Source organism: Euprymna scolopes, chromosome 13, assembly GCF_053919585.1.
Source record: "Euprymna scolopes isolate OS-2025 chromosome 13, ASM5391958v1, whole genome shotgun sequence".
NCBI lineage: Eukaryota > Metazoa > Mollusca > Cephalopoda > Sepiida > Sepiolidae > Euprymna > Euprymna scolopes.
The window spans coordinates 51,471,279-51,490,967 of record NC_136494.1 but is presented as its reverse complement, the minus strand read 5'-3'; the positions used below and the strand labels follow the sequence as shown (position 1 = coordinate 51,490,967).

Sequence of the window (19,689 nt, the reverse complement as noted above, 5' to 3'; positions counted from 1 at the left end):
TATATATATATATATATATATATATATATCCCACAAAAATATACATATAAGCTGGTAAAAATATCTGTTAAGTGTCAAAATTGAAAAAAATTGAAACTTGCAAGCATAAGTCGACTTAAAGTGTTCTTGTGCACATGCACAAATATACGCTTATATGTTAAAGTCAGTTCATTTTTAATTATTTCTTATGTGACAGCTCAAACAGTAACTCCTAAAGCTGGAGCACTAAATGTTTTAGTTTCGATTCTAGCTGATGCCATCCAAGTCATTTTTTTATTTTAGAAATCACTACTATATATTGGGTACAATATAATAATCAATAGAGAATTGGCTCTATAATAATAAATACAAAATCTGCATAAATTAAAATATCGTATTTAAACGTCCTTTACGACCAGGCGCCTTGCTAGTATTTTTTATGATTTTGATAATGGTGTTTATTGCGTTTTCGAACTCTTTATACACACACACACAAACACACACACACACACACACACACATATGAAAATGAATATATATATATATATATATATATATATATATATATATATATATATATATATATATATATTGTTGTTTTCACTTTTGTTTTTATTTACTTCTATATTTTTTCCTATGTACTTTAAAAATGTTATTCACAGGCCAAAGCGTCGTCGAGTGGTGGAAAATCAAGTGATGATATCGTAGATGAAGTAGCAGCAGACATTCTTTCAAAAATTCCATCCAATTTTGACACGGATGCAGCACTTAATAAATATCCAACACTATATAAACAAAGCATGAACACTGTCTTGGTCCAAGAAATGGTGAGATTCAACAAACTTCTGACAGTAATCAGAGCAAGTCTTATGAATGTTCGAAAGGCGCTCAAGGTAAATAAAATAATTTTTTTATTTCATTAAAAACACAAATATTTATTCATAATAAAAGGAATTTTGCCAATAAAGCAATATTTGTGAAATAATAAGAACAGCTAATAATATATGTTATATAATGATGTTAAGCTGTATAAGGTGTTAACTTTGGTCAGAATCACTTGTTCCTCCTTTAATCATATTTTTTTTATTATCAGTTATCGATACTTATCAAAGAAATTCCGAGACAAAACCTCTGTAAGAACACTGTCAGATACATAAAGTACACTTGCGGGAAATTCCATAAAAATAGGCTCAGCTGTTGGAGAGTCTATAGGAAACTCTCTCTCTCTCTCTCTCTCTCTCTCTCTCTCTCTCTCTCTCTCTCTCTCTCTCTCTCTCTCTCACACACACACACAAATTTCCTTTTATATAATAGATAGATAGATAGATAGATAGATAGATAGATAATAATATGAGACAGTTGAAAAATAAATCTTTCATTTTAATTCAATTATTCACAAATTGTATTGATTTTAATCTTTCTTAAAGAAAAAATACAAATAAATCATCATCGTCGTCATCATCATCATCATCATCATGTTCTTTTTCTGCTTTGATTAAACATCTTTTTTACATGTTGGCATGGGTTGATGCAAAAATAAAAATACTTTTCTAGTTTTATTTATTGTCGGGAATTTATCCTCTTTCAGATAAATTCGACGCGAAACTAACAGCCTACAGAAAAAAAATAAAAGAATGAAATAAAAGGAGGGGGGGTAAAGAATAATATAGAAAGGTTTTGTTTTTAAAATGAAGAAGAGATTTTATTTACAAAAAGTTGCAAATTTCTTCCTTTGCAGGCATTAAATACAAAAACAAAGCACACCAAAGTAACCAAATATAACACAAAAAACGTTGGTTCTTATATTGAAAATGTTGTATCAACGAACGAATACAATATTAAAATTCAAATAGGAGTACTTCCTAATAATAACTCAAGCACAATAATTTTAAGGAACGTACTCACAAATTGATGGCAGAGTCTTTTAAAATTACTCTCCTTCAAAATATGTGCAAACTGGAGCCACGTAAATAAAGTTTTCAGAAGTTCGCCTCGTCGCGACTAGGTATTCTTTGCCGGGTTATACTTCTTTGAAAGGCTCGGGAAATTCCACATCTGCGCCAGGCAATGAATTCACGTCCAATCTGCTTGTCGCTGGAATCCAAATGAGGTCGATTTTCGCGCTGGGACTAGTGACGTCATCATCAGGGAGCTAGCACCGCCCTCCCATTCAAATTTAAGGGAGTTTCATACGAACCCAAAATATACGAAACTAAGATCAATAAAAGATACGAAATACAGAAAATCAAGTATAAAAACCAGAATAAAAATATAAATCTATACAGGGGGACACACAATTATTGGTACAAAAAAATTCCACCATTATATAGAATTATATATTTATATATATATATATATATATATATATATATATATATATATATATATATATATATAAGAATATGGTAACTATTTTGTTTTATTCCCTTTTCTCTATGCACACACAATGTTTCATTTGATAAAACGTAAAACACTGAAACGCATTCAAATTCATTAACAATAAACTGTAAGATGTTTGAAACCGAAAAATATTGTCGAATAGATTTAATAAAGGACTAAACTCTCCTTATTCTTTTCTCAAAGGGCTTGGTGGTGATGTCTAGTGATTTAGAAGCTGTTGTTTTAAGTATGATGAAGGGCAAAATCCCTGCAATGTGGATGAACAAATCCTATCCGTCCCTTAAACCTTTGGGAGGTTACATTACAGATTTTCTCACACGGCTTCAATTTTTGCAAGTAAGTCATTTTTTCTAATACAGAAGAAACAATTTTACACTACATGAATTATGTCATTTATTTTAATATTTCTTGTTCAAAGAGAAATACAACTTTAAAATAGAAAATCTTTCTGAAAAAAAATTCTTTCATATAAAATGAAAAACTGTATTTTTTTCAGAAATGTATCCTGTTACATTCTGTGCATAGATTTATCTTTAATTAAACAATTGGATTAATGTTTCAAATGAACATCTTGACAATCAAAAATCGTTTCTCATCTTGATTCATTAAAAAAATTATGAAATTTTACATGTATTGTATATTTTCCAAGGATTGGTATGATGACGGGCCGCCACCAGTTTTTTGGTTGTCTGGCTTTTTCTTTACACAAGCCTTCTTAACAGGAGCACAGCAGAACTTTGCTCGAAAATACACAATTCCAGTTGATTTACTTGGCTTTGATTATGAAGTCTTGGATGATAAGGAATATACAGATGCACCAGAAGATGGTGAGTACGATTCCATTTTTCATTGCAAAATGTAATAAAAATGGTTATCTTGTATATAATAAAAGAGGCGCAGTTTTTCTCCTCTGGAGCAAAATACCATAGGTTTACAACAACAGATTGCACATAAAAATTTATTATGTTTACGCTATTACCATTACCTTATTTTAACTATAGAATGACATTTCATACACATTATTTCGTAATACTGAAACATTACGTTTATTCCTAGGAGTGCCACTTTCATCATCAGAAATCAGGAAGTATCTCAAATTTTTCCCTCTCTTCTTCCATAAATCCTCTTACGACCCCATTGTACACTGCGTGCATTTATACTTTTTCCTACTTTCCTGGGTCTAAGTCATCATTAACTGACTAGTAATTTCATACACATTGTATACTCTTAACGCTTTACCACTCAAATAATGATTTCTCCCTCCTACCATTCACCACAATCTCATTGGTTGACAACTACATATTCGGACATTCCGGATTGCCTGAAACACCATTCAAAAAAGAACTCTACATGTTTTCCTACATGGCTTTCCTGAGTAGAATCATTACATTAAATATTCCAATTACAAACTTCGTAATCTCGAAATAAAAATTGATTCGCACTACATTTTAATTATTACCAACCTTATCACTAGGAAACAAATTATTTGGTTTATTGATTATTTGTTGTGTTATTTTACCAAACGGAAATTGGAGTTTCATATTACAATTGCATTTATTTCATTTACAGTGACAAATCATTATTAATTATATTTTATTTTATCAATAAAGATAATGGGACAAATCATTATTAATTATATTTTATTTTAGTAATAAAGATAATGGGACAAATCATTATTAATTATATTTTATTTTAGTAATAACGACAATGGGACAAATCATTATTAATTATATTTTATTTTAGTAATAAAGATAATGGGACAAATCATTATTAATTATATTTTATTTTAGTAATAAAGATAATGGGACAAATCATTATTAATTATATTTTATTTTAGTAATAAAGATAATGGGACAAATCATTATTAATTATATTTTATTTTAGTAATAAAGATAATGGGACAAATCATTATTAATTATATTTTATTTTAGTAATAAAGATAATGGGACAAATCATTATTAATTATATTTTATTTTAGTAATAAAGATAATGGGACAAATCATTATTAATTATATTTTATTTTAGTAATAACGACAATGGGACAAATCATTATTAATTATATTTTATTTTAGTAATAAAGATAATGGGACAAATCATTATTAATTATATTTTATTTTAGTAATAACGACAATGGGACAGTAATTCGTTTTTACTAAACAGTTATTAAAGACGCATTAGAAAAACATTACATTTCATTTTCTTTTTTTTTTTTTTCACGCATGTTTATTTACATTAAAACCACTTCACAAACTATAAATGGCTAAAATTAATTCACGATATTATTTCACATGTTAAGATGTGGTTAACAATCAATTTAAATTAACCCTTTATTTTATTAATAAAGATACCAGAATAGTATTTTTAGGGACGCATGGGATAATATTTCGTTTCATTTGGTTTTTGAGTTTCCGATTCGAATTATATGTTTGCATGTTTGTTAATGTACACAAACTATGAATGTATAAAATTACATCACGCTATTATTACACATGTGAGGATGTCATTAAATTTTAATTTCACTTAACCACATTATTTAACAAATACAAAAAGGGTAAATATGAAGATTCTTTCGACCTTCGACCAATCCTTTAAAATTACGACTTATATAGGTTTTCTGGGGTGCTGAAGACAAAAATCACGTTTAAAATTCCGGCAAACAAGTATTCTAACATATATGAAGAAATGTTAGTTTCAAAAAAGGTTTTCGGGGGTACTGACAATAAAAATAACGTTTAAAATTCCAGCAAATGAATAGGTTCAAAAATATTAAATACTGTTAGTTTCAAAACAGTAGAGGATCACTTGTATATAATAATGTAGCATAAAATGAGCACCAACTTCATGGCAAACTTTTTCTGTTAAATTGTGTTCATTGTCTGTTGAACCCCCCCCGGAAAAATGTGTCCATAAAGTGGGTGCTCATTTCGCTTTAAATTGTTATAGAAATGTGATCTTCAACGTTTTAGAAATTAACATAGTACGCTATACCATATGTGACCATATGCCAGCATAACTTGGTGCTTATGAATTTTTTGGTACCACAAAATTTTGAAATAGTTTTTTCAGGTTAAATTCATGTTTTACGATATTTTTTTTCTTACATTGTAAGGCTGAAGCACAGATTAGTTACTAAACACCCTTCCCATGTAAAGAATGGCTTTCAGAATAATAACATTATTATTTCAGCTTTTCGTATGATTACATTTTCAATAATAACGTGATTAAATTTAACCATTTAAAGTTTAAAAAGCAGATTCACGATTGTTTGTTATTTAAATAAACCGTTCTGTTTATAATGTTTACTTTTACAGCTTAATTAAAACGGTCACTTTCTTAAATAGCGTTTACATTTATATTTGGTAACGTACAGGTGACTACAGGAATAGCGTTTACATTTATACATACAGGTGACTACAGGAATTTAGTTCCCTTTAAGGGACACGGGGTTCGATAGTTTTTGTCACTATAACTTGAGTCTTGCCAACTAAAATACCTTTCCCTGAACTTTACCCTGAACTTTTCAGTAAATTTTGTGACAACCCTATCCCCAGGCAAAAAAATGGGGTGTCTATTCCGAATGCCATTTTTAACATAGGGAGGTTGAGTATTGGAAAATGACAAAACCAGCAGCTGTATTTGAAATTTTTACGCTGGGGTGGGATGGGGTGAGGGTGAGACATACTACCACAGGGCAACGCCGGTTAACGAGTCCTGCTAGGTATATATAAAGTTTTGGTATTTTCAATGAATGATTCATCTGCATATCCTCTTATCGCAACCGTTGTTAGACAGTGATGTACAGAGGAAGGAGGGGGCATCCATATTGTAACAAAATCCAATCATATTCATATCATTTTCCTTTCTCAAAATATATCTCATTACTAGGACTTATACTAAAATCTTTGAAACATACAATCAAAGAATTGTCCATAGGTATCAGCAGAGCCAAATTAAACTCCTGTTACTGTTGTAAGATCACACACACACATCTTTTGTCAGAAACAATGTGAAGATCTTGGATTAAATTCTCCAATCTTCATGAAAGTGATATTTATCATCATTTTACATATATTATTAACCTACTCAAAAACATGAAAGTGATATTTATCATCATTTTACATATATTATTACCCTGCTCAACAACATGAAAGTGATATTTATCATCATGTTATATATATTATTACTCTGCTCAACAACATGAAAGTGATATTTATTATCATGTTACATATATTATTACCCTGCTAAACAACATGAAAGTGATATGTATTATCATGTTACATATATTATTACCCTGCTCAGCAACATGAAAGATATATTTATTATCATGTTAAAAATGTGATTACTCTTCTCAACAACAGGAAAGTGATATTTATTATCATGTGACATATATTATTAACATGCTCAACAACATGAGAGTGATATTTAATTATCATGTTACATATATTATTACTCTGCTCAACAACATGAAAGTGATATTTATTATCATGTTACATATATTATTACCCTGCTCAACAACATGAAAGTGATATTTATTATCATGTGACATATATCATTAACCTGCTCAACAACATGAGAGTGATATTTTTTATCATGTTACATATATTATTAACCTGCTCAACAACATGAGAGTGATATTTATTATCATGTTACATATATTATTACCCTGCTCAGCAACATGAAAGTGATATTTATTATCATGTTACATATATTATTAACCTGCTCAACAACATGAAAGTGATATTTATTATCATGTTACATATATTATTACTATGCTCAGCAACATGAAAGTGATATTTTTTATCATGTTACATATATTATTAACCTGCTCAACAACATGAGAGTGATATTTATTATCATGTTACATATATTATTAATCTGCTCAACAACATGAAAGTGATATTTATCATCATGTTACATATATTATTAGCCTGCTCAACAACATGAGAGTGATATTTATTATCATGTTACATATATTATTACCCTGCTCAACAACATGAAAGTGATATTTATTATCATGTTACATATATTATTACCCTGCTCAACAACATGAGAGTGATATTTAATTATCATGTCACATATATTATTACCCTGCTCAACAACATGAAAGTGATATTTATTATCATGTTACATATATTATTACCCTGCTAAACAACATGAGGGTGATATTTATTATCATGTTACATATATTATTAACCTGCTCAACTACATGAAAGTGATATTTATTATCATGTTACATATATTATTAACCTGCTCAACAACATGAGAGTGATATTTATTATCATGTTACATATATTATTAACCTGCTCAACAACATGAGAGTGATATTTATTATCATGTTACATATATTATTAACCTGCTCAACAACATGAAAGTGATATTTATTATCATGTTACATATATTATTACCCTGCTCCACAACATGAAAGTGATATTTATTATCATGTCACATATATTATTAACCTGCTCAACAACATGAGAGTTATATTCTTTATCATGTTACATATATTATTAACCTGCTCAACAACATGAGAGTGATATTTAATTATCATGTTACATATATTATTACCCTGCTCAGCAACATGAAAGTGATATTTTTTATCATGTTACATATATTATTACCTTGCTCAACAACATGAAAGTGATATTTATTATCATGTTACATATATTATTACCCTGCTAAACAACATGAGGGTGATATTTATTATCATGTCACATATATTATTAACCTGCTCAGCAACATGAGAGTGATATTTATTATCATGTTACATATATTATTAACCTGCTCAACAACATGAGAGTGATATTTTTTATCATGTTACATATATTATTACGCTGCTCAACAACATGAAAGTGATATTTATTATCATGTTACATATATTATTACCCTGCTCAGCAACATGAAAGTGATATTTATTATCATGTTACATATATTATTAGCCTGCTCAACAACATGAAAGTGATATTTATTATCATGTTACATATATTATTACCCTGCTCAGCAACATGAAAGTGATATTTATTATCATGTTACATATATTATTACTATGCTCAACAACATGAAAGTGATATTTATTATCATGTTACATATATTATTACCCTGCTCAACAACATGAAAGTGATATTTATTATCATGTTACATGTGTAATTAACCTGCTCAATAACATCACCACTGATCCCAAAGAATACAACAAAGGAAAATCAAAACACAGACTCCGACACTTTCTGTAAATATTCGTTGCACTGGGTGTGTTTGACACCATCATGGGAAACAATTCTCTAAACGCTAACATCCATATCTTATTTTTTTGTTGAGGTCAAGTTTGTCAGTTAATGTCAGCTCATCTCCCGACTTGGTTCAAGCTACAATCTACTTTCAACTGTGTTTGAATCACAACTAGCATCAACTCTGACTGTCGTAAACCATCACGATCATAATTGTCATAAAACTCATTGCCATAAAAGCCACCGACACTCCCAAACATGTAGCTGTTGTAAAACTCATAGTCACTTCTAAAAACCGCTTACACACCAACTAAAATATATTGATTGATCGTTTGTTGAGTCCTTTGTCTTAAAATAACTGCCTCATCTTGCTATGTCAGTTGTCATTGTCTATCCTGGTGAACAACTTTCTCTCCATTGTTTTTTATATCTTTGTTTCTGATAAACTTTTTTTCTCCTTTTTTGTCATATATTTTTTCTTTTCTCCCATATTCTTAGCATTTGGGGGAGGTAGTATCATAATCACAGCAATGAAAAAACAACACTACAACAAGCTGTAATCCTTTAATGACAAACATATCTCCCATCTGAGTTTACCATAAAATTCATGAGTTTTCTAATCTCTCAATATCAGGCAGAAATATTTAATATATTTTTTAATCCACTTAATAGAAACGGTATAATTCCCAGATTTTTTGAAAAATCCACTTAATGGTATGATTTCCAGATTTTTTTTTTTTTTTTTTGAAAAATCTACTTAATAGAAATGGTATAATTCACAGATTTGTTTTTGTTGAAAAATCTACTTAATGGAAATGGTATAATTTCCAGATTTTTTTGAAAAATCTACACAATAGAAATGGTATAATTCTCAGATTTCTTTTGTAAAATCCACTTAATGGAAATGGTATAATTTTCAGATTTTTGTTTTTTAGGTAAATCGTCTGTTCTCATCAAAATCGAAATTTTAATGTTTAGTTTAAACTTCTACATATTTTTATTGGCATCTGGTAAAAGTGTCTAGCAGCGATACAATCTCAACAAATTAGAGTGCATGAATCGTATTTTCATTTCTTTAAGAGTTTTATCTTTTGATGAAACTCTCTCTGAAAGATTCTAAGTGCCGTGTTGGATCAATAAAACAGGATTTTATTTTCAAGTAAATAAACATAATTTTACTTTAAGGATTCTACAGCTTGTGTTGAATATGAAATAATGTTTCAAAATGACAAAATCTCAGTTTTTGTGCTTACCATTATATCACTGCCTGAAATAAAATGTACAAAAGAATATTGTCAACATGCAAGCAAAATGGTATGTGATAATTTTTCTTCTTCTGGTTAATAACCATGAATAAAAAATCATTGCTGCCTCTTGAAGTACATGAAAACATATTCAGTTCATATTCCTAGTATTAGTAATGGCGCCATACTAAATGTAAAAAGGCTTGGAAAAATAGTTTAATGGCAAAATGTTTGCGACATCTGCCTCACTATTTGTACCTATTAAAAATGCTCACCTTAACTAAAAAAAAAAAATAAAGAAAAATAAATCAATCAAAAACCAATAAAATATGCATATTTTTTTTTATATCAGACACAAAAAAAAAGGAAAAGATAAAAAATATTAGTGAATTATTCATTTTTATTTCTAAGAAAACACATGAAGATTAAAATTTTGAACTAAATTAAACAATTCGATTGATTTTTTAACAGGTGTTTTTGTGCGAGGATTATTTATTGATGGTGCTCGTTGGGATCGAGAGCATAAAGTTCTCTCAGAATCTTATCCGAAAATATTATTTGACACATTGCCAACCGTAAGTATTTCAATTTGAAATTTACCTCAATTTTAGATAATCAGTGATTTTTTTATTACTGAATGCAGAAAAGGTTTTATTAAAATAGATAAAAGTATTAATTAGCACTAAAGTTACTATTTTTATAATTGTTCCTTGTGAATAATTTGTATTATAGTTTAGTTTGCAAGTATTAGTGGCATGGCCAGCCACAGAAATTCAACTTCATTCAAGTGTCATATATGTGATTTTACTTACAAAAGGACAAACATTAAATCTTTTACTAAGCGTTTGATAAAGAAAGAGTATTCTTTTTGCATATATATATATATATATATATATATATATATATATATATATATATATATATATACAAGGATAAATATTAACAATTGTTTTTATACCTAAAGACATTAGTGTTTCATGCATATGCAATTATCAGTGTAGTAAGCTATAATTACTGCTTGTTCGGAGATTTGAACTCAGTCACAAGTAACACATAACTTCATAGGCTAGCATTCTACCCATAGAATTAATTAATTAATGCAGGAAGTGAGGAAAATTAAGTACCTATAAGTGCCAAGTCAGAGAGTATTCAATGACTAGAAGTCGGAATGTTGTATTTGCACTAAAGTTGACTGCCTTTTCTTAATTCTCTAAAGAGGACTCAACTCTAACTCTTTAAATGGGTTTTTATGACTAAAATAATTAAAAAAATAAACAAATATTAACAAATATATATATATATATATATATATATATATATATATATATATATATATATATATATATATATATATCTTCACTTTTTTTGTTTTCAAGTAAGATCTTTGACTTAATTGTTGTTTCATCAAATACTTCTGCATGCAAAATCCGATCCCGCATTTTGCTAATTCCTACCCTCTGATGAGAAGGAAAGTATTTCTTTGAAACTCCGCGGATTAAGGACTACCCATTTATCTAGTGTTTCCTTTTCAGATTAAATATGTTTTTAACTCATTTCAAAGTGTTTTTTAACATATTTTATTAACTGTATATATATATATATATATATATATATATATATATATATATATATATATATATATATATATATTTATAATAATAATAATGATGATGATGATAATACTACTACTACTACCCATTCCAGTATGAGTAAAATGAATTCCCGAAGAGAACAGTTTTATACCACTTTTATGTCCCCTTATGAATATTAAAATTGTAAAAATGAATGTCATATATTTCAATTACATATACTTATTTTTATTTTTTGTTCCAGATGTGGTTATTACCTAAGAAAAGGGAAGAAATTAACAATGAATCAATGTACATTTGTCCTGTTTATAAAACAAGTGAGAGACGTGGAACTTTATCAACAACTGGACACTCGACCAATTTTGTGATTGCAATGAACTTATCTTCAGATAAACCAGAGAAACATTGGGTGTGTCGAGGAGTTGCTATGCTGTGCCAATTAGATGATTAGCATAAATTAAATATTTTTTATTATATAATCCTTTTTTTGCTCCTTTCATACAAACATAAAATGTATCAACATTTAAATACAAAAACGCAATCGTTTTTCACATGTTTCACCATTCAAACCTAAAACCAATAGCAGTTATAAATTGCTCAGCTCTGAGAGAAAAATAAGCATCGGGACTAACATGTTCCGTGTTGTGACATTGATTGATTTTGCAATCTAAACATTGGGCTCTGACGTTAGGATCAATCAAAGAAATGGACATAATTCTCTCTTTTAAACTTGACACAATAAAGTTTCTTTTCACCTTTATTTACCAAATATTTGAATTGTCAGTCTAAATTTTGTAAATTGCGAATATAATTTAACAATAAAAAAAAGAAAAACATTTGTGAAGTTTTAAAAACTTTACTTATTGATAACTCATTTTTATTGCAGCCGTTTTTATTATTCTAAAAGAACATTTTGATAAAATACTGAACATTTTCCAAGTGGAGTTGATCAGTAATATATTTGTTTTTGAATTAAATAATTAAAGGTTTGTTTTTGAATTAAATAATTAAAGGTTTGTTTTTGAATTAAATAATTAAATGTTTGTTTTTGAATTAAATAATTAAAGGTTTGTTTTTGAATTAAATAATTAAAGGTTTGTTTTTGAATTAAATAATTAAAGGTTTGTTTTTGAATTAAATAATTAAAGGTTTGTTTTTGAATTAAATAATTAAAGGTTTGTTTTTGAATTAAATAATTGAAGGTTTGTTTTTGAATTAAATAATTAAAGGTTTGTTTTTGAATTAAATAATTAAAGGTTTGTTTTTGAATTAAATAATTAAAGGTTTGTTTTTGAATTAAATAATTAAAGGTTTGTTTTTGAATTAAATAATTAAAGGTTTGTTTTTGAATTAAATAATTAAAGGTTTGTTTTTGAATTAAATAATTAAAGGTTTGTTTTTGAATTAAATAATTAAAGGTTTGTTTTTGAATTAAATAATTAAAGGTTTGTTTTTGAATTAAATAATTAAAGGTTTGTTTTTGAATTAAATAATAAAGGTTGGTTTTTGAATTAAATAATTAAAGGTTGGTTTTTGAATTAAATAATAAAAGGTTTGTTTTTGAATTAAATAATTAAAGGTTTGTTTTTGAATTAAATAATTAAAGGTTTGTTTTTGAATTAAATAATTAAAGGTTTGTTTTAGAATTAAATAATTAAAGGTTTGTTTTTGAATTAAATAATAAAAGGTTTGTTTTTTAATTAAATAATTAAAGGTTTGTTTTTGAATTAAATAATTAAAGGTTTGTTTTTGAATTAAATAATTAAAGGTTTGTTTTTGAATTAAATAATTAAAGGTTTGTTTTTGAATTAAATAATTAAAGGTTTGTTTTTGAATTAAATAATTAAAGGTTTGTTTTTGAATTAAATAATTAAAGGTTTGTTTTTGAATTAAATAATTAAAGGTTTGTTTTTGAATTAAATAATTAAAGGTTTGTTTTTGAATTAAATAATTAAAGGTTTGTTTTTGAATTAAATAATTAAAGGTTTGTTTTTGAATTAAATAATTAAAGGTTTGTTTTTGAATTAAATAATTAAAGGTTTGTTTTTGAATTAAATAATTAAAGGTTTGTTTTTGAATTAAATAATTAAAGGTTTGTTTTTGAATTAAATAATTAAAGGTTTGTTTTTGAATTAAATAATTAAAGGTTTGTTTTTGAATGAAATAATTAAAGGTTTGTTTTGGAATTAAATAATTAAATGGTTTGTTTTTGAATTAAATAATTAAAGGTTTGTTTTTGAATTAAATAATTAAAGGTTTGTTTTTGAATTAAATAATTAAAGGTTTGTTTTTGAATTAAATAATTAAAGGTTTGTTTTTGAATTAAATAATAAAGGTTGGTTTTTGAATTAAATAATTAAAGGTTGGTTTTTGAATTAAATAATAAAAGGTTTGTTTTTGAATTAAATAATTAAAGGTTTGTTTTTGAATTAAATAATTAAAGGTTTGTTTTTGAATTAAATAATTAAAGGTTTGTTTTAGAATTAAATAATTAAAGGTTTGTTTTTGAATTAAATAATAAAAGGTTTGTTTTTTAATTAAATAATTAAAGGTTTGTTTTTGAATTAAATAATTAAAGGTTTGTTTTTGAATTAAATAATTAAAGGTTTGTTTTTGAATTAAATAATTAAAGGTTTGTTTTTCTAATTAAATAATTAAAGGTTTTGTTTTTGAATTAAATAATTAAAGGTTTGTTTTGAATTAAATAATTAAAGGTTTGTTTTTGAATTAAATAATTAAAGGTTTGTTTTTGAATTAAATAATTAAAGGTTTGTTTTTGAATTAAATAATTAAAGGTTTGTTTTTGAATTAAATAATTAAAGGTTTGTTTTTGAATTAAATAATTAAAGGTTTGTTTTTGAATTAAATAATTAAAGGTTTGTTTTTGAATTAAATAATTAAAGGTTTGTTTTTGAATTAAATAATTAAAGGTTTGTTTTTGAATTAAATAATTAAAGGTTTGTTTTTGAATTAAATAATTAAAGGTTTGTTTTTGAATTAAATAATTAAAGGTTTGTTTTTGAATTAAATAATTAAAGGTTTGTTTTTGAATTAAATAATTAAATGTTTGTTTTTGAATTAAATAATTAAAGGTTTGTTTTTGAATTAAATAATTAAAGGTTTGTTTTTGAATTAAATAATTAAATGTTTGTTTTTGAATTAAATAATTAAAGGTTTGTTTTTGAATTAAATAATTAAAGGTTTGTTTTTGAATTAAATAATTAAAGGTTTGTTTTTGAATTAAATAATTAAAGGTTTGTTTTTGAATTAAATAATTAAAGGTTTGTTTTTGAATTAAATAATTAAAGGTTTGTTTTTGAATTAAATAATTAAAGGTTTGTTTTTGAATTAAATAATTAAAGGTTTGTTTTTGAATTAAATAATTAAAGGTTTGTTTTTGAATTAAATAATTAAAGGTTTGTTTTTGAATTAAATAATTAAAGGTTTGTTTTTGAATTAAATAATTAAAGGTTTGTTTTTGAATGAAATAATTAAAGGTTTGTTTTGGAATTAAATAATTAAAGGTTTGTTTTTGAATTAAATAATTAAAGGTTTGTTTTTGAATTAAATAATTAAAGGTTTGTTTTTGAATTAAATAATTAAAGGTTTGTTTTTGAATTAAATAATTAAAGGTTTGTTTTTGAATTAAATAATTAAAGGTTTGTTTTTGAATTAAATAATTAAATGTTTGTTTTTGAATTAAATAATTAAAGGTTTGTTTTTGAATTAAATAATTAAAGGTTTGTTTTTGAATTAAATAATTAAAGGTTTGTTTTTGAATTAAATAATTAAAGGTTTGTTTTTGAATTAAATAATTAAAGGTTTGTTTTTGAATTAAATAATTAAAGGTTTGTTTTTGAATTAAATAATTAAAGGTTTGTTTTTGAATTACATAATTAAAGGTTTGTTTTTGAATTAAATAATTAAAGGTTTGTTTTTGAATTAAATAATTAAAGGTTTGTTTTCTAATTAAATAATTAAAGGTTTGTTTTTGAATTAAATAATTAAAGGTTTGTTTTTGAATTAAATAATTAAAGGTTTGTTTTTGAATTAAATAATTAAAGGTTTGTTTTTGAATTAAATAATTAAAGGTTTGTTTTGAATTAAATAATTAAAGGTTTGTTTTTGAATTAAATAATTAAAGGTTTGTTTTTGAATTAAATAATTAAAGGTTTGTTTTTGAATTAAATAATTAAAGGTTTGTTTTTGAATTAAATAATTAAAGGTTTGTTTTTGAATTAAATAATTAAAGGTTTGTTTTTGAATTAAATAATTAAAGGTTTGTTTTTGAATTAAATAATTAAAGGTTTGTTTTTGAATTAAATAATTAAAGGTTTGTTTTTGAATTAAATAATTAAAGGTTTGTTTTTGAATTAAATAATTAAAGGTTTGTTTTTGAATTAAATAATTAAAGGTTTGTTTTTGAATTAAATAATAAAATGTTTGTTTTTGAATTAAATAATTAAAGGTTTGTTTTTGAATTAAATAATTAAAGGTTTGTTTTTGAATTAAATAATTAAAGGTTTGTTTTAGAATTAAATAATTAAAGGTTTGTTTTTGAATTAAATAATTAAAGGTTTGTTTTTGAATTAAATAATTAAAGGTTTGTTTTTGAATTAAATAATTAAAGGTTTGTTTTTGAATTACATAATTAAAGGTTTGTTTTTGAATTAAATAATTAAAGGTTTGTTTCGAATTAAATAATTAAAGGTTTGTTTCTAATTAAATAATTAAAGGTTTGTTTTTTAATTAAATAATTAAAGGTTTGTTTTGAATTAAATAATTAAAGGTTTGTTTTTGAATTAAATAATTAAAGGTTTGTTTTTGAATTAAATAATTAAAGGTTTGTTTTTGAATTAAATAATTAAAGGTTTGTTTTTGAATTAAATAATTAAAGGTTTGTTTTTGAATTAAATAATTAAAGGTTTGTTTTGAATTAAATAATTAAAGGTTTGTTTTTGAATTAAATAATTAAAGGTTTGTTTTAGAATTAAATAATCTACAGGTTTGTTTTTGAATTAAATAATTAAAGGTTTGTTTTGAATTAAATAATTAAAGGTTTGTTTTTGAATTAAATAATTAAAGGTTTGTTTTTGAATTAAATAATTAAAGGTTTGTTTTTGAATTAAATAATTAAAGGTTTGTTTTTGAATTAAATAATTAAAGGTTTGTTTTTGAATTAAATAATAAATAAAGGTTTGTTTTTGAATTAAATAATTAAAGGTTTGTTTTGAATTAAATAATTAAAGGTTTGTTTTTGAATTAAATAATTAAAGGTTTGTTTTTGAATTAAATAATTAAAGGTTTGTTTTTGAATTAAATAATTAAAGGTTTGTTTTGAATTAAATAATTAAAGGTTTGTTTTTGAATTAAATAATTAAAGGTTTGTTTTTGAATTAAATAATTAAAGGTTTGTTTTTGAATTATATAATTAAAGGTTTGTTTTTGAATTAAATAATTAAAGGTTTGTTTTGAATTAAATAATTAAAGGTTTGTTTTTGAATTAAATAATTAAAGGTTTGTTTTTGAATTAAATAATTAAAGGTTTGTTTTTGAATTAAATAATTAAAGGTTTGTTTTTGAATTAAATAATTAAAGGTTTGTTTTTGAATTAAATAATTAAAGGTTTGTTTTTGAATTAAATAATTAAAGGTTGTGAATTAAATAATTAAAGGTTTGTTTTTGAATTAAATAATTAAAGGTTGTTTTGAATTAAATAATTAAAGGTTTGTTTTTGAATTAAATAATTAAAGGTTTGTTTTTGAATTAAATAATTAAAGGTTTGTTTTTGAATTAAATAATTAAAGGTTTGTTTTTGAATTAAATAATTAAAGGTTTGTTTTTGAATTAAATAATTAAAAATTTGTTTTTGAATTAAATAATTAAAGGTTTGTTTTTGAATTAAATAATTAAAGGTTTGTTTTTGAATTAAATAATTAAAGGTTTGTTTTTGAAAAACTTAAATAATTAAAGGTTTGTTTTTGAATTAAATAATTAAAGGTTTGTTTTTGAATTAAATAATTAAAGGTTTGTTTTCTAAATTAAATAATTAAAGGTTTGTTTTTGAACCCACCAACCCCTTAAATAATTAAAGGTTTGTTTTTGAATTAAATAATTAAAGGTTGGTTTTTGAATTAAATAATTAAAGGTTTGTTTTTGAATTAAATAATTAAAGGTTTGTTTTTGAATTAAATAATTAAAGGTTGTTTTTCCAACCCACCAACCCTTAAATAAAAATCCAACCCACCAACCCTTAAATAAAAATCCAACCCACCAACCCTTAAATAAAAATCCAACCCACCAACCCTTAAATAAAAATCCAACCCACCAACCCTTAAATAAAAATCCAACCCACCAACCCTTAAATAAAAATCCAACCCACCAACCCTTAAATAAAAATCCAACCCACCAACCCTTAAATAAAAATCCAACCCACCAACCCTTAAATAAAAATCCAACCCACCAACCCTTAAATAAAAATCCAACAAAAATCCAACCCACCAACCCTTAAATAAAAATCCAACCCACCAACCCTTAAATAAAAATCCAACCCACCAACCCTTAAATAAAAATCCAACCCACCAACCCTTAAATAAAAATCCAACCCACCAACCCTTAAATAAAAATCCAACCCACCAACCCTTAAATAAAAATCCAACCCACCAACCCTTAAATAAAAATCCAACCCACCAACCCGTAAATAAAAATCCAACCCACCAACCCTTAAATAAAAATCCAACCCACCAACCCTTAAATAAAAATCCAACCCACCAACCCTTAAATAAAAATCCAACCCACCAACCCTTAAATAAAAATCCAACCCACCAACCCTTAAATAAAAATCCAACCCACCAACCCTTAAATAAAAATCCAACCCACCAACCCTTAAATAAAAATCCAACCCACCAACCCTTAAATAAAAATCCAACCCACCAACCCTTAAATAAAAATCCAACCCACCAACCCTTAAATAAAAATCCAACCCACCAACCCTTAAATAAAAATCCAACCCACCAACCCTTAAATAAAAATCCAACCCACCAACCCTTAAATAAAAATCCAACCCACCAACCCTTAAATAAAAATCCAACCCACCAACCCTTAAATAAAAATCCAACCCACCAACCCTTAAATAAAAATCCAACCCACCAACCCTTAAATAAAAATCCAACCCACCAACCCTTAAATAAAAATCCAACCCACCAACCCTTAAATAAAAATCCAACCCACCAACCCTTAAATAAAAATCCAACCCACCAACCCTTAAATAAAAATCCAACCCACCAACCCTTAAATAAAAATCCAACCCACCAACCCTTAAATAAAAATCCAACCCACCAACCCTTAAATAAAAATCCAACCCACCAACCCTTAAATAAAAATCCAACCCACCAACCCTTAAATAAAAATCCAACCCACCAACCCTTAAATAAAAATCCAACCCACCAACCCTTAAATAAAAATCCAACCCACCAACCCTTAAATAAAAATCCAACCCACCAACCCTTAAATAAAAATCCAACCCACCAACCCTTAAATAAAAATCCAACCCACCAACCCTTAAATAAAAATCCAACCCACCAACCCTTAAATAAAAATCCAACCCACCAACCCTTAAATAAAAATCCAACCCACCAACCCGTAAATAAAAATCCAACCCACCAACCCTTAAATAAAAATCCAACCCACCAACCCTTAAATAAAAATCCAACCCACCAACCCTTAAATAAAAATCCAACCCACCAACCCTTAAATAAAAATCCAACCCACCAACCCTTAAATAAAAATCCAACCCACCAACCCTTAAATAAAAATCCAACCCACCAACCCTTAAATAAAAATCCAACCCACCAACCCTTAAATAAAAATCCAACCCACCAACCCTTAAAGAAAAATCCAACCCACCAACCCTTAAATAAAAATCCAACCCACCAACCCTTAAATAAAAATCCAACCCACCAACCCTTAAATAAAAATCCAACCCACCAACCCTTAAATAAAAATCCAACCCACCAACCCTTAAATAAAAATCCAACCCACCAACCCTTAAATAAAAATCCAACCCACCAACCCTTAAATAAAAATCCAACCCACCAACCCTTAAATAAAAATCCAACCCACCAACCCTTAAATAAAAAAGCCAACCCACCAACCCTTAAATAAAAATCCAACCCACCAACCCTTAAATAAAAATCCAACCCACCAACCCTTAAATAAAAATCCAACCCACCAACCCTTAAATAAAAATCCAACCCA

At 25.8% G+C, this 19,689-nt stretch overlaps 1 protein-coding gene across 1 annotated transcript in view; it reads left to right on the top strand.

Annotated features, from left to right (window-relative positions):
- Positions 1–12,307, top strand: part of LOC145292020 (dynein axonemal heavy chain 7-like) — a 475,961-nt gene extending 463,654 nt beyond the window's left edge. The window contains exons 68-72 of the mRNA XM_080138024.1: positions 642–872; positions 2,563–2,715; positions 3,029–3,206; positions 10,316–10,419; positions 11,678–12,307. Coding sequence (XP_079994150.1) covers positions 642–872; positions 2,563–2,715; positions 3,029–3,206; positions 10,316–10,419; positions 11,678–11,884 — 873 coding nt within the window. The 3' untranslated portion in view covers positions 11,885–12,307. The remainder of the gene's footprint in view (positions 1–641; positions 873–2,562; positions 2,716–3,028; positions 3,207–10,315; positions 10,420–11,677) is intronic.
- Positions 12,308–19,689: the final 7,382 nt, after the last annotated feature.